Source organism: Pseudonaja textilis, chromosome 1 (genome assembly GCF_049901715.1).
Source record: "Pseudonaja textilis isolate UNSWEBS1 chromosome 1, rPseTex1.2, whole genome shotgun sequence".
Classification (NCBI taxonomy): Eukaryota; Metazoa; Chordata; class Lepidosauria; order Squamata; family Elapidae; genus Pseudonaja; species Pseudonaja textilis.
The window spans coordinates 17267647-17284535 of NC_141990.1; the positions used below are offsets into that span (position 1 = coordinate 17267647).

A 16889-nucleotide genomic window follows, 5' to 3' on the forward strand; every position below is an offset into this window, starting at 1 on the left:
ATTAAACAAATTTTCTCCTGTAGTTACTAATTGGAGTATGACACCTTTATATCTTTTAATTACATCCATTCAACTCTTATTTAAACTTCAATATATACCTTAAGTTTATGACCTTCAATATAATACATAATACATAACTTCCAATTGAATTCTGCTTGGCACATTCTTATAATACACACCATATTCTTTAAAAAAGAAAGAAAGATTGTAAATATATGTAGTTATAATCCCGCATTCCATTCCAGTTCAGTTCTATCATTAATAATCATTAAAACCATAACATCTTTAACACTTCTTTTCAATTAAATATCATACTTCCTTAAAAACACATATAATCTCCATAATTAATTTTTCCCTTATTTCTCTTCACATATGTTTTATAAATCATTAAATATACCTTTTCTTACATTTATTTATTGACAAGCATTCCACTGAATTACGATAGCTATTTTATCAGACATTTTAATCATATATTGTTTCATATTTTCTAAAATTATTTATGCTTCTAATATAACCATACTATCTTATGTACCTTTGCAGAATCCCTTTTTCCATTAAGTTTTCACCCATTATCTCTAAATAGACTCTGTTTCTCTATATTTTGCTACTGTCCTTTATAATTTCTTTTCATTTCTTTCTTCCCTCTCATCTTCTCCCTCCCACTTTTACCCCCTTGGCTCTCTAGTTCTAATTCTCTCTTCTGCATTTCCCTCTTCTGTTGCTTTCTGATTTTATACTTATTTTTCACTCTATTTTTTTTTTGGAGTTGTTTTTCCCAGTCTTAAACTTTCCATTCTCTTTCTCCCCTTTCCTTCCCCCCCCCCACATCTAAGATTACTTGTTCATTAAAGATGGCTTCTTCTTTGTCACAATCTTCTTGTTCTGCAGGCATTTCTTGTTGTTTCTCATAATTCCAAATCTCCATTTCTAAAAACTGAAATACGAAGCCAAAAGAACCTCTCCCTTCTTGCGCATCTTCTTTGTACTTTTTAAGTTCCATTTTCAGTTCTTCTAAAAGTGGAGCCATTTTAAACAGTTTTAAACAACCACCCAATTGATTTTAGTCATTCAAAACAATAACCAAGAATCCAGAAATCATCAAGAAATCCAGATAGTCCCGAGTTATATCTTCTTCTTTTTTTCCGACTTTCTCTTCCTGGGGTTTTTGTTGCGATATTTCAGTTAGAATGTATCTTTTGGAAGTCTTGTTGAGATTTTGCTGTAAGTTCTTTTTTAATTCCAGGCAGTCTCCTCCCTTCCAGATCCTGCCCTTTTATTCTTCCTCTCTCCTTTCCTGTTTTCAAAAGCTTTTAATTATCCAGAAATCTTTATTATCCCTTTGACTTTATTTTCAGCATTAAATGCTTATTAATGTCAAAGTGGATTTTTTTCCCAATTTCTTGCTTAAGTCTCTTAGCTGTCAGTATAGGAAAAGGAGAAAACCAAATCTTTTCCCTTTTCTCTCTCCTTCGCAGCTTAAAAATCTTCTTAGGGAACAATGTTATTTTTTTTTTTAACAGTTTCAATTCCAGGGTACCTTATTTGTTGCTTCTGCTGTTTGACCCGGTCAACCAAATTTTTCTCTTCTTATCTTCCTCCTGCACATTCTTTTCTGGTCGAGTTCTTCTTTGTGGTGGCCATTTCTGACCACCGCTGCAACCACCTTCGGGAAAGGGAGTAATGGCCAGCTGGGGAGGAAAGATGCAGCTCTCCTCAACCCTGCTGGCAGTCTCCCCCCTCTTCACCACCTCTACAGGGTGGCTTAGCCCTGAAACCAGCTGGCTCAGGGCGCTCCAGCGGCGAGCACAGATTGAAGCCTTGCAGAGATGAGATTTCAGTCTGTCATTGAAGAAGCTCAAACTGGAAGTCGGTAGCATCTATTTCTAAGACATTTGTAGAAGTGGAACAATAGCTAGGAATCTTGGTTCCCTAGTTAGTTGTTGACATTATACAACAGGGCTGATCCTTACCTTCTTCATTCTTCATTCAGTCACTGGAGTTTAGTTTAGTTTACCTTGTACAATGAAATTAAATGCCATCTTCAATGTACATTATACATAAAAAAATAAAACAAGACATCCTTCACATTCTATATACATTGAATTGAAAACCCCTGATATTGCATTAATATTGCACTATACAGTAGAATTCAATAGAGTTACTGCCCTGTGCTAGAAGCTGTTTTTCAGCCTATTTGTCCTTGTTTTTATTGTCCTGTACCATCTGCTAGATGGTAATAGTTCAAAAAAAGGGTGCCCAGGATGGGAGGGATCTTTAGGAATGTTTTGAACTTTCTTATAAAGCTCTTCCAAAGAGAGGAGAGGGCAACCAATGATCCTTTGGGCAATGATGCTAACCCTCTGGAGTGCTTTCCTATCTGCCACTGTGCAATTGGCAAACCATACAGAGGTGCAATAAGTTAAAATACTCTCTATGGTGCAGAATGACAAGAAGATGCTGTTAAGTCTGGGCGGTGGGTCCCAAGGAGAGACGAGACTTGAAATAGTGACAACAACTCTTTATTAGGAAACCAGATACTGAGACAAGACTCCCAGCTGAGGCAGCTCCTTTTATAGAGCTGGCTGCGGCTAGGCAGCCTATGACATGCATTTGAGCTTGCCGCACTTGGTTTTACCCAATCGCGGCAGCCGAATAAGAACCAATCAGAACACTTAGTTTTGTCCAATCATGGCCCGGCTTTTCCGGACCAATAGGAATGCAGGCCTACAAGCCTACTAGTATGGAACAGATGCTTTCAAAACTAACTCAAGATACGAGAGAATATGGCGTCTCATGCCTGAGTGGTAACACCGCTGCAGAAAATTGGAATTGTTTCCTTTTAGATATATCCCAAATAATTGAAAAATGCAGAAGAAGTACCCGCAAACACCTGCCTTAGCAGAATTGGGTGAATTACCTTAGATGGCATTGTTCAGTGGAATTTATTCATGCTTTCAGTTGCCGGACCTCAAAGACATACGAATCAAAAAATAATCAAACATTGCACATTCAATATGTCTGCCGTTAACGTCTGTGTAGAAAGTATTCAGAGTATAAAGAATCTGATTGTTCTTTTTTTTTTTTTTTAGGCACTGATCCAGAAGAAATCATTTTGAATGCTTTTAGAGTTTTTGATCGAGAAGGAAAAGGTTACATAAAAGCCGATTAGTAAGTAGAGTTTTGATTTTGTTTGTTTTTTTAAAAAAAAATCCCTTTCCTTCCCATTGTTGTTTCTGTTGTCTGCATTTTGTCTGTAGTATGGTGCCTTGTTCCAATGAGATCTCCAACAGATCAAATCTATCACCACAGATAACAAATCAGCTTTCAGTCCAATTTCTATGAGGCCACTGAAAGTTTTCAGTGCATTGAGATTAAGGTCCACATGAAAATGCTAAATATAGAGCTTAAAGCAGTGGAGCACTCAAAGATTATTTAATGCTCAGTACATTCAGATTATTACAGAATCCTGGCTTTCCAAAGGTGATTCAGCTAACTAAAAGCTAGAGGAAAATCAACCAATGGAATAAGCTTTCAAGAAGAGACTAGACTTCCATCTGTCAGAAATGGTGCAAGGTCTCCTGCTAGGATGGGGGGGTTGGATTAGATGACCTACCAGGTCCCTTCCCACTCTGTTATTCTGTTAAAATCTGCCCCGGTATTGTTTGCTGTTATTTATTGTCTTGTTATTTTGTTGCATCTTGTAGTATGTTTTGAATTTGTGCAGTGCACAGAGCTTTCAGAGTAAGGTGGTTTAATGCATATTTTATGTTTATTTTTATTGCTTTTTAATTAATAACAAAAGAGAACAAAACATAAACAAAAAATAGTTACAACTATCATTTTTAACTTACTGTATTCTTTTATAAATGGAATCCATATTTCATCATACTTATCCATAAAAGTCTACATTTATAGACAATATGCACATAGGTAGTTTAGTGCATGTTTAAAATAAATAAATAAGGACTTCTTTCTCGTTATGCTACCCTCCAGGTGGTGTTAGGCACAATGAATCAGGACCATACATTAGATTCTAGTTAAGATGATTTACTGCTCAAGCCTATACAGAAAAATCTAGGCAACTAATGATCGGCACTAAATTGGCACTAAATGAAGTCAGTGGAATTCAAGAGCGGTTGGACTTAAATCATTTGTGGGAATGTAATGATTCTAGGCTTACTACTCACTCGGCTCCACCCCCAAGCTCTGCCTGCTCTTCTTCAACAGGTGGACTGGGAGCACAGCTTCTATAATTCCCAACCACATGCCAGTGGAGAATGATTGGGGTTATCATGCCAGAATATCTTGAAAGCATCAGGTTGGGAAAAGCTACATTAATATGAGACCCAAATGGGATATTAGCATATAATATATAAACTCGGGGTTTGTATTGCTGTGAATGATCACACTAGCAGCAACCAGTCCCTTGTAAACCAGTTAGATTTGCTAAGAACTTCATTCATTCATCACCATAAGAGAACTTTGTATTACTTGTTAGACCTAAGGGTAACATGGATCTTTACAAATCTATTCCATTACTATATTTTGACATTCAGCACCATTTATACACTCCCATCATTTAGACGTTGAAATCTAATTGCTATTTATTTATTAGAGACTCTCATTCATCTCTTGGAGAATTTGTCCTGTTCATGAGAAGGTTGCTATTAATTAATAGCATTTTTCTCCATATTAATTTTTTTTTAAAGGAGCGAGAAATGGCAATACCAAAATAACTCCCCTCACCCTCAAACTGGCCACACTTGACCTTTTAACAGGAACATTCATTTTATTAACCTCCTTTTGGGGAGCATTTCATTTTTTCCACTGGAGATATTTTTACTTCTTACTCGGGAAGCTATGATTCATTTGGAAGATTTGAAACAGATTATATGTATGCACACACCACACACCCACACATAGATGCATATATGCATGTACCATCCTCCTAGGGCATCCACACTTGTTAGCCCCCCAAAACAGGTACAAAGCATACTTGAACATCAGCAGCTACAAAACTGCAATTATTGTTTTCTGCTTTTCTTGAATAAATAATAGTATGGTTGCCGTAAGAACAGTCCCACATATCTGAATCCAATCAGAATTGGTTGGAAATTTAATTGTACTCAAAATTTAGCCATCAACCTGCCTATTTCTAGGACCTAGAATAGTTGAGGTTTTCCCCTCTGAACTATGGGGCGGGTGGGGGGGGGGGAGAAATTCTCCTTTATCTTGCTTCCTGCCTTATCTAATTAGCTAAAGGGATGCTCAGTTTTCTGTCTAGCAGGAAATCAATGCAGAGGGTAGTAATTTCTAGCACTGGGAATTCAGTCTTCATCTTCCTACCCAGGGCTAGTTTCTTAATCCTTTAACTGGAATAGTTGCAACATTTTCTGACAATTTATTTTACAGGAGTTTTCTGTCTTGTTAAACAAGGTCAGCAACTGTCTAAGACAGTTGTTGTTTTAGGGTGGGACAAAGGACTTGGAGCTCACACATAACAGGGGAAACCATCAAACAAATGAGGTTTTTTTTAAAAAAAACTAATTAATTGGTACTTTTCACTCAGACAATTAAAAAGAATAAATTAAACTATAATCCCAAGAGTTATTTTACAATCTAGGGTTTTCCCCACACCCTTCTCTGTACTGATTTCATTGGATAAAAAATAACAGGGGAAACAAGCACTCATTTAGCATAAAAACAGAAGAAAGTGTTAGGAGTGACACAATGGAAAGAACTTTTTAAGTATTTTCTATGTGTCAGGAGGGGAGGTCCATATCAAAACCAAATATATTTTGGTTTCGCTTGTTGATTTTTCTTGAATTGGCTTCTTTGTTTACTTTTCCTTCATGGCAGCTCTGACCCACTTCAATAATAAGAGTAATTTCATTAAAGATTTTTAAAAAAATATTTAGGAAAAAAAACATTCCGAGGAAGATTCTCCCCTGCCACCTACACACATAACGGTTCATCTATTTATCAGAGGTTTTTCTCACTTTTATTATTTTTATAAATAACTCAAGGGGGCAAACTGTTCATTCCTCGAACTGTTCAAGGAAACAAAGGCATTCAAAGATTCAGAATGAGGGCTGGTTTTTCAGGAAATGTTGATAAAACAAGGAGTGGAATAGAAGATGCCTCAATTTATGAGGCTCAGTTTAGGAGATGTGGTGGTGCAGTGGTTAGAATGATATTGTTAGCGCGAATTGGATCAATATGAATGATACTAGAATTAATTTTGTTTAAATATATAAAGAAATGTTTAGATAGAGCAAGAAAGGCATAGATGAAGATAGAGACAAAGATGAGGATTTAGGGGCTTTTTAAAGTTAATGTATGCTTAAACAATATAATGAGGATTATTTAAATTCAACAGATGTGATAGAGATTACTAATATTTTTATGATGAACCGGATTAATATGAACCAACTCTGTCCACATACAATATGCATGTATATTGGAAAAAATAATAAAAAATAAATCTTTTTTAAAAATGCAGTACTGCGGGCTAATTCTGCTGACTGCCGGCTGTCAACAGTTTGGTAGTTCGGGTCTCACCGGCTCAAGGTTGACTCATCCTTCCATCCTTCTGAGGTCGGTAAAATGAGGACCCAGATTGTTGGGGGAAATATGATGACTCTGTAAATCGCTTAGGGAAGATTGTAAAACAATGTGAAGCAGTATATAAGTCTAAGTGTCATTGCTATAGCTATGGCTGGTCATTTAGTTACCATTCAAAGTTACAATTGTCCCCCACCTCTCCTCCAACATATTTATGAACTGGTTTTGATGTTCTGATGGCCACCTCCCCTCCCACAGTCATGTGACTTGGCAACCAGCCAGTGGTGGGATTCAAATTTTTTTACTACCGGTTCTATGTGCGTGGCTTGGTGGGCATGGCAGGCAATAGTGTAAAATCTCCAGTCAGAGGTGGTATTTGCCGGTTCTCCGAATTACTCAAAATTTCCGCTACCGGTTCTCCAGAACTGGTCAGAACATGCTGAATACCACCTCTACAACCACCCCACATTTATGGCCATTTGCAGTGTCTTTATTTATTTATTTATTTATTTATTTGTCAATTGCTTACAAGATAATAGGCGTAAGAAAAAACATAGTTACGAATACATGGATACATATAAGAAAAATAAATATATATATAAAAAAAACAATAGGACAGGGACGGTAGGCATGTTGGTGCGCTTATGCACACCCCCTACAGACCTCTTAGGAAAGGGGTGAGGTCAATAGTAGAAAGTCTAAATTTAAAGTTTTTGGGGTTTGGGCAAGAAACCACAGAGTCAAGTAGAGTATTCCAGACATTGACCACTCTTGCTGAAGTTGTATTTCCTGCAATCAAGTTTGGTGCGATTAACATTGAGTTTGTATCTATTGTTTGCTCTTGTGTTGTTATGGTTGAAGCTGAAATATTCATTGACAGGTAGGACATTGCAATGTATGATTTTATATACTATACTTAGATTGGACCAAAGGCGGCTTAGTTCTAGATTTTCTAGGTCTAGAATTTCAAGTCTGGTGGCATAAAGTATTCTGCAATGAGTAGAGGAGTGGAGAACTCTTCTTGTGAAATATTTCTGGACTTTCTCAACTGTGTTAATATCAGATACATAATGTGGGTTCCAGACTGATGAGCTGTATTCGAATATTGGTCTAGCAAATATTTTGTATGCTCTAGTTAGTAGTGTAATATTACCAGAGAAAAAGCTATGTAAGATTAGGTTAACAACTTTTAATGCCTTTTTGACTATGTAGTTACAGTGGGCTCTAGCACTTAGGTCATTTGAGATGAGTACTCCAAAATCCTTGACAGAGTTTGGATCCTCAACAAGGTCTTGACTATTTAGCTTGTATTTTATTTTCTGATTTTTTTCTGCCAATATGTAAGACAGAGCATTTATTTGTTGAGATTTAAAGTTGTCATTTGATTGACCATTCTGATACAAAGTCAGGGTCTTTTTGAAGGGTAGCAGTATTGTCTGTGGTATTGAATAGCTTTATATCATCAGCGAAGAGAACACAGTTGCTCTTGATATGATCACAAAGGTCATTTATGTAGAGTATGAAGAAAGTGGGTCCTAAAACACTGCCTTGGGGGACACCACTGTTGACAGGTACAGAATTTGATAGGACGCTCCCAATTTTGACCATTTGTTGTCTGTTTGACAGGAATGCTCTATCCAGTTATGGAGGTGTCCAGAGCTACTGTAAGATTTTAGTTTTAGGAGTAGTTTGTCATGTACCACTGAATCAAAGGCTTTACAGAAGTCTATGTAGATTGCGTCTATTGCTTTGCCCTGATTGAGTTGTGTAGTCCATATGTTTTTGCAGTGTAAGTGTTGCAGATTACAGGATAGTTTTTTCCTGAAACCAAATTGTTTATTGGAGAGTAGGTTGTTTGTCTCTAAGTGGAGGATAATGGATTGGTTAATAATTGATTCCATGATTTTACAGGTGATGCAGCATAAGGAGATTGGTCTGTAATTTTCAACTAGGCTGGGGTCTCCCTTTTTGAAGATGGGGATAACCGTGGCTTGTGACCATAGATTAGGCAAGGAGCTGGTCCTGAAAGATTTTTCAAAGATTATGCTTAGAGGTTCAGCTATGGCAGTGGATAGCTTTTTTAAGAAGTAGGCACCTATTCCATCCAGTCCAATAGATAGAGATGGTTTTAGATTACGTAGTGCTTTTTTAACATTGTCTTCTGTAAAATCGATATGTATTAGATCATTGTAGTTGTCTGTGGTTCGACTAGGAAATACTGGGCATGATACATTGCTGTATACAAATACTGAGCCAAAGAATGTGTTAAAGAGGTTGTGTCATCATTGTAGTCTTTACCATGTCATCATTGTCATCATAGTGTCATCATTGTAGTCTTTACCATTAGGTCCTTCCAGGGGTGGGATGGACCTTGAGTCTTTTAGTTTGTTGTTTACAAAATTGTAGAAAGCACGGGTGGAATTGGTGTGTAGAAGGTTTTTGTCTTGCAGTGATATAACCACAATTTGCAATATTTTTGCTGACAACTAGTGTTTACTTCTAGTTTTCAGCAAAAATACCTTATAAGGAACAATGGGTTCACTTAATCACCATGGATTCACTTGACCATGGTGTTTTGCTTAATGACCACTGCAAAAAATAAATTGTAAAACCATTTTGCTTCACAGCCATTATGAGTTTATGACTATCACAACTTACAACCGTAATGAATAGGCTCCAGTGTGATCATAAGTTGAGGACTACGTATAGTATACCATGGGAAAGAATATTTCTCCAATTTATATATGACTGAAATAGGAGTTTTTTATTTTATAACATATGGTTGATGCCCTCATTTGTAAAAACAATTAACAAAAATGAATTAATATTCACAAGAAGGTTTGGATTTATTTGACCAACAAACTCTGTTTGATTCTTGGAATGGTGAAAAGGTATGAACAGTATATTACTTTTTGATGCTATTTTGAAGAATGGGAGTGTCTATGGAGATTATCAGTCATCCAGGTCATGGTTGTCCCCAAAATGCTTTTTCAAAAGGCAAGTGGAGTTTGTCATTCCTTGAATATATTTTGCTAAAGAATGGTTGCTGGAATTGGCTATGTCTAATTTAATGAAAAGAAAAACTAGGGTGACACAAAAGCAGTGTTCCGATATCTAAGGGGTTGCCACAAAGAAGAGGGAGCCAACCTATTCTCCAAAGCGGGATAAGAAGCGGTGGATGTAAACAAATCAAGGAAAGAACTAACTTAGAACTAAGGAGAAGTTTTCTGACAGAACAATTAATCAGTAGACTGGTTTGCCTCCAGAAGTTGCTCCAACACTGGAGGTTTTTAAGAAGAATTTGGAGAACCATTTGTTTGAAATGGTGTAGGATTTCCTGCCTGAGCAAGGGGTTGGACTAGAAGACCTCCAAGGTCCCTTCCAACTCTGTTATTCTGCTTCTCATCGAAGAACTGAAGAAACTTCTTGGATGAGAAGTGAAATGTCTTCGAGAAAAAGCAAAGTCCATTGTCTTTTGAAAAAGCACTTTTGAGGCATGAAGAATGGGAAGTTTGTTTCTGAAGAATGGGAGAATGTTATGCCCCAGTCCAGATTTGTTTCAATGTTAGGCAGTCTGATTTATATTATATCATCTATTTAGGCCTTAAGAAGTTGGAAGGCCTCTGATGGAACCCTAAATGCTTTAGAGTCTTTCTGGGCACATATCCAGAGAATGAAATACCATGTCATTGGCCCCATGAAATTCTTCTCGAAGCAGCATCCCCAATTAATATAACACAATTGTTTCCACTTCTATTTAAGTAGCCCTGTAGGATTTACCAATCTTGTTTTAATACTGGAACTGGGTGAGTCTGGGACTGCAGACCCTGTCTGGTGTGCCACATCAAGGACATTGGGCAGGCACTCATTTATGAAAATCTTATGAAGATCTGTGATCTTGTCCTTGTTGGACATTTTTTTTCTTTTTCATACCCCTGGGGAAACAAATACTACGGAAAACAACAACTGCAGAAAGTTCTCTGTTTGGAAAATCTGCATCTTTGTTTCTCTATAAAATAAATAATGGAAATGTGCAAGGATTCTCCCCCCTAGACCTCTTTATATGTCAAGATGTGAATGTTTACGATTGTATCTGAAAGACATTTATTCATCCTTGCCTTGCCCTTTCCCATCCTACCTACCTCTTTCCTCAGAAGTTTTTTTTAAAAAAATATTGCTTATTTGTGACTAAAAGGGGCACAAACTTTCTGAAAAAGAAATTGAAATAAAAATATCAATCTGGTGGCCCCTCAAGGATTAATAAATTGACTATGGAGAATGAGAATTTCATGGACTCAATACATTTCACTGTATTATCCTTACTGATATATTTATTTGAGTATAGAGATGTAGAGAAGAGAAAGGGTAGAGAGTGGAGCCAAAAGTCCACAAGGAAGCAACAAACAAGATATTATTCTCGTTCAATGTTTTTCAGCCTTGGGAACTTTGAGTGTAGACTTTAACTTCCCAGACAGCATTATCCTGCCCCATTCAGTGTGGAGGAGAGGGAAGGAGTGGGACCTTATAATATATGACACATAGAATATAACAAGAACAATTCCTTTTTCACCTTTCAATAATATATATAGGTAGTTCTCAGCTTACAGCAGTTTATTTAATGACCATTCAAAGTTACAATGGCACTGAAAAAAGTGACCATTTTTCACACAACTGTTGAAACATCCCTGTAGCCATGTGATCAAAATTCAGGTGCTAACTCATATTTATGATGGTGGCAGTGTCCCGGGTGTCAACCCCAAAACTGTTCTGCCACTTTAAGGCAGGCCTGGACTGCACATTATGCCAGGCCTGTGTTTACTGAGGCCTTTCTCATTGGCTTAATGACTGGTACTAGACTGCCATGGAGTTGGATACTGAAACCCGTGGAAGGGTCCGAGGCCTAGTCTATGCCACGGCCTGCACCCGGGCCTATCACAGTGGGGAGGGAGACCAAGCTGGCCAACGATCAGCTAATCAAGGCTGCAAGCCAGTCAACAAACAACTGTTTGTGGCTGCCTGCAGGCTGGCTGATGAACAGCTGATTGGTGGTGCTGGATTTTCAGCTGCTCCAGCAGAGGAAGGGTGCGGCTCCAGCCTTCATAGGGCACTGGGAAGTGGAAGCGCCCAGCACTAACTTTTTTCCCTCACTGTGTACTGGGATTCCAGTGAAATAAACCATTGGAAAATCACAGCGAGTGGCATCCTGCTTTGGTTTTGACCTGAACCTTGGACCTTTGAGACCAGGATCAAGTGATCCCCTTCTGCAACCTTCTGACAGGCCAAGTTATTGGGGAAATCAAATTCACTTATCAGCCATGTTACTAAAAATAACAACTACAGTGATTTTCTTGACAACTGTGGCAAGAAAGGTCGTAAAATTGGACAAAATTCACTTAGCAAGTGTTTTGCTTAGCAACATAAATTTTGGGCTCAGTTGTGGTCATAAGTCGACAGCTACCTGTACTACTTACAGCTATCAATTTCCTTTTAGTATCAGAGACAACATTGCATTGATAAAGTGACTTTGCCAGTGACTTTTGTGCTATTATTTTATTTTTATTTATGTATTTTATTTTTTATTCCATTTTGCTTCATTTTATTTACCTTATGTATTTTATTTGATACAGTATGAAAGAGGTGCTCATGACGCAGGCAGACCGGTTCACTGAGGAAGAGGTAAGATTTATTTTATCATGCAAGCTGCATGCAACCAACATTTTTTTTTTCTGTTTGGCTAAGAATAATTTTCGTGGCAGGAAGTGCTGGGAAGGATTTTATGGTCAGAACTTGATGTAAAGAATCGTAATTTTCCGTGAGAATTTGATAATTCCAGAATATATGGGTAGAGCTACTTCTGGTTTATATAAAATCTCTGTCAAAGGCTGTTATTCCCTCCACCCTGAATTCGGGCCGTTGCATATCCAGACTGTGGTAAGAGTGATTGTTCTTATTTTCTCTGCCACAGTCCTGTGGCTCCAGTGTCTGTGCTGAACACTGCAAAAAGGAATCCATTGATTTCAAGCGGTCCACTTTACAATGAGCCGCACTTGTGACTAAACCAATTATGCCCTCTGTAAGGTTCCAGTCCAGCATCTCCTCCACTCAGGAATTTAGTGGAAGGAGAGGATAAAAGGAATGGGAGGAGGAGGGGAGAGGAAAGGAAAGGAAAGGAAAGAAGGAAAGGAAAGGGAAGGGAAGGGAAGGGAAGAAGGAAAGGAGAGGAGAAGAGATAAAAGGAAAGGAAAGGATCAAGATCCATCTCTCACTCATGCTCCCATTCAGTATTTTTCAAAATTCAGCTGCTTTAAGATGTGTGGAGTTTAATTTATTTATTTTAATTTATTTATTTGTTGAGCATGTATTAGATAACAGATATAAGTGTAAACATGATTATTAATACATGAAATGGATAAGAATAAAAGGGAGCATTAGGACAGGGACAGTAGGCACGTTGGTGCGCTTATGCACACCCCTTACAGACCTCTTAGAAATGGGGTGAGGTCGACAGTAGACAGTCGAAGGTTAAAGTTTTTGGGGTTTTGGGAAGAAACCACAGAGTCAGGTAGTGTATTCCAGGCATTGACCAGTCTGTTGCTGAAGTCGTATTTCCTGCAATCGAGTTTGGTATGGTTTACCTTGAGTTTGTACTTATTATGTGCTCGTGTGTTGTTGTGGTTGAAGTTGAAGTTGTCACTGACGGGTAGGACATTGCAATGGATAATTTTGTGCGCTAATTTTGTTTAAGATGAAAATTTGGGTTTTCCTGGCTAAAATCTCATGAGATTTCAGAATGCCTACCTTTTGCAAGATTTGAAACTGAAAAAGAAGTGCACCATTTAAAAATGTTAATTCCCACTATTAAAATTTAATATAGGAATACTGCAGATTCCAGCATCTTGCTAATATCTATAATATGCAAGAGGTTAAGAGTAATCACATTGTACATTCATATAAGGATCCCCCCCAATAATACAGATTTGAAATTTGTCCCATTATTAGAGCATATTGTGTTTGACTGGATTGTCCACCTTAATCAAAATACTCTTTTTTCATCGCAATTACAACCAGTGTTCATGCGAAAACCAGATTTATTGCCTGTATATGATCATTCTTAATAATGTAAAGATAGTCCTCAACTTACAATTGTAACAGCTTGGAATTTCCATCACAAGTCATTGCTGCCATAAATCAAAGCACATGTCTAACCTAATTTTATGATATTTTTTCCGGTGATCATTAAGAAAACCCTATGGTTGTTAAGTGAGTCAATGCATTATACGGGTGTTTTTTGCTGGAAATTGCCTAAATCCCCCAGTTTCTAGCATAATACATTGTAAATTGTAGCAGGTGAATGTACAACATTGCAACCAGCTGTAAAAGTGAGTTGATTGACAAGCAATTGAAATACGGTTCTGTGGGTTCTGTGTGTGCCACTGTCAGAACTCCAGAATCAAGTCATAAGTTCCTTTGGGGGGGGGGGGTTCATTGTAACTTTGAATAGTTGCTAAATCTTTTCAATTCAAAGCAAAAGAAATCAAAATGGCGGGCATGCTTTTTCTTGCAAAATCACATTTGTCAAATTGTCTAATTCCTTGAACCTCCTGCAGTAAACTCTTATTCAATGGTTTTGCTGTCAACACTTCATTCTTCCAAGTGGGAACAATGAATTATGTCCCTAAGGACTAGAAACCTGGTTAGGATTTGTTTTGTCTATGTGGAAACTGCAATTGTTAACTCTCTGCATATGTCCTTTCTAACTTTTATTCTGTACTTCTTTTTCAGGTGAAGCAGACCTTCAGTGCTTTTCCTCCAGATCCCTCTGGTTATCTTGATTACAAGAATCTTGTTTACGTTATTACCCACGGGGAAGAGAACGATTAACAAGATGTTGAACTGATCCATCAAGAAAACACAATTCACCCATGTTTCTTTGGTACTGACATATTGTTCAGTGGAAGCCAGATTAAAACATTATTCTAAATTACCTTGGGTTTTTTTTTTAATTTGATAAAACTACATATACTATTTTTGTATGTTTTTCCCCTGTCTCCCTATTCTTCTTCTCATATTTTCATTTTCTGCTGTTATTCTTGTCAGCAATATATAAATGGAATGTTCTTGATGAAGTGGCTTTTTTATGACTTGCTGACACTTCTAATATTCACCAGATGCCTTTACTGGCCATCATGATGGTTTTTAACCTCTTCCATTTCCTTTATTAAACACTTGGGGCTCTTTTTTTTCCTTACTGAGGAAAAGCCTTTGTTAAACAGTCATGATTATATATAAATGTTTGACTGGGCTTAATCTGATCCAAGGTTAACCTCAGGGCCTGTTTTAAATTTGAAGGCCCAGCTGCAAAACTTGTAAATTGGAATAATATTAATATATATACTTTCCACATGCATTTTTCCAACTACCATTTTAGAATTAGCTGGGTGCGCTACAAAGAATCTTTAGAAAGTAGTAAAAATGTTCCTCGTTCAATGGTTGTATTCTTGGCAACTACTGGAGATCTCTTTCTCTCAATCTGAGGACTATACCTACACCCTGTTTTTAAAAGTATATCTCTGGCAGGCAACAAAATTCTCCATAAATCATTCCTTGTGTGCTTTATTATTCTGTAGTCCATCTTTCTATCCCTGGGGTCAGTAACTTTTACAAGCTAGATAACTTTTACAGTTATCTGACACATTTCAAGCTAGATGACGTGCAAGATATCAGCCTTTAATTTTTTTAAAGGTAAAAATTTAGTATGGAGTTTGTTTTGTGGGAAGTTGGTAGGCCTGCATCTGTAGTTGTCATACTGTACCGCACAATGCCTGGTTCTCTTCAGAAGAGTTGGCTTGTTAGTCTGTGTTACCCCTAAAGCAGGATTAAATGTTGTAGAACTAAATTGCAAGATAGGGGATTCAAAATGAGCATTAGAAGCTTCTTGAGAGTAGAGCAAGGACCAATGAATGGAAGCTTTGCGGAGGGAGAGCCAAACTCAAAACCGAAAGCAATTTCCTGATTGTGAGAGCTATTAAGCAGTGGTACAGCTTGGCTCCGAGAGCTGAGGACATTCCATCACTGGAGGATTTCACACAAAGTTTGGACAGCCATTTGTCTGGAAAGGCATAAGGAGATCTTCCCAGGACAAGATGGTTGGACACGAAGATCTCCAAGATCTCTTTCCTTCCCATAGAATCTCTAAGATTCTATTTTAGACATTGCAGAAAGAAAACCATGCTAATCTATGCTATCAAAACAATCAGAAAGAGAAAGCGTATGTTATGAAGTAGCCTGCAATTCATGACAGCTTATTCCTTTTAATGACATTTGTTAATCGGAAAAGTTGTTGTTGTTGGGTTTTTTGTTTTTTGTTTTTGCTATAATTCTATTATTCTTAGCAAAAGCAATTCAAGAAAGGTGTAGAGTTTCTCAAACTCTACAGCATGGTGCTAGAGTGAATCACAAGGACAACATAGGACATTTTACTACAGGTAGTTCTCCACTTACGACCACAAACTGAGCCCAAAATTTATGTTGCTAAGCGAGACAATTTTAAGTGAGCTTTGCCTCATTTTATGACCTTTCTTGCCACAGTTGCTAAGTGAATCACTCCAGTTGTTAACTCTGCAGTTGTCTCACTGCTTTGAGAAGGTCACAAAAAGGGATCTCACAATAGTGAGATACTGCAACAGTCATTAATATGACTCAATTGCCAAGTGTCCAAATTTTGTTCATGTAACCCAGAGGTCTCTAAACTTGGCAACTTTAAGACTTCTGGACTTCATCTCCCAGAATTCTCCAGCCAGCATAGCTTAAGTTTGGCGACCCCTGATGTAGCCATTTGGATGCTGTAATGGTCATAAGTCATTTTTTTCAGTGCCATTATAACTTCAAACAGTTATTAAATGAACGGTTATAAGTTGAGGACCACCTGTAAATTTAATAAATAGAATAGTTAATGAGTTCACTGCAGCATTTTGGGGTGCTGTGATGCACAGGTTAGGAACCAAGGAAATGTAGGACTCTCTTATGTAGAGGAAAAGTAGGTTGCTTTTCATTGGAAGTCTTTAAACAATGATTAAACAACTATTCAGGGATACTTTAATTCTGGAATTTGTGCATCAAGCAGGGATTAAACTGCACACACATACAAGTCTTCTTCCATTTTTACCAGTTTCTTACTGTTTTATGTATCATCTTTCTCAAGGTCACTTAAAAATCAAATAACTACGTTTATACAAGATGCTAGACTTGATTAGTGTTAAACACACTTTTTGTGACTTATTGTTAGGCAAACTCAGCTTGTTTGGTTAGCTTATGATTCAATCTTT

At 37.4% G+C, this 16889-nt stretch overlaps 1 protein-coding gene across 2 annotated transcripts in view; it reads left to right on the forward strand.

Annotated features, from left to right (window-relative positions):
* The window catches only part of MYL10 (myosin light chain 10), a 45870-nt gene extending 30709 nt beyond the window's left edge, over positions 1–15161 (forward strand). For both annotated transcript variants that reach the window (XM_087926837.1, XM_026708558.2), the window contains exons 5-7: positions 3090–3168; positions 12192–12240; positions 14347–15161. In XM_087926837.1, the coding sequence (XP_087782963.1) occupies positions 3090–3168; positions 12192–12240; positions 14347–14445 (227 nt within the window). In that variant the 3' untranslated portion in view covers positions 14446–15161. The remainder of the gene's footprint in view (positions 1–3089; positions 3169–12191; positions 12241–14346) is intronic.
* Positions 15162–16889: the final 1728 nt, after the last annotated feature.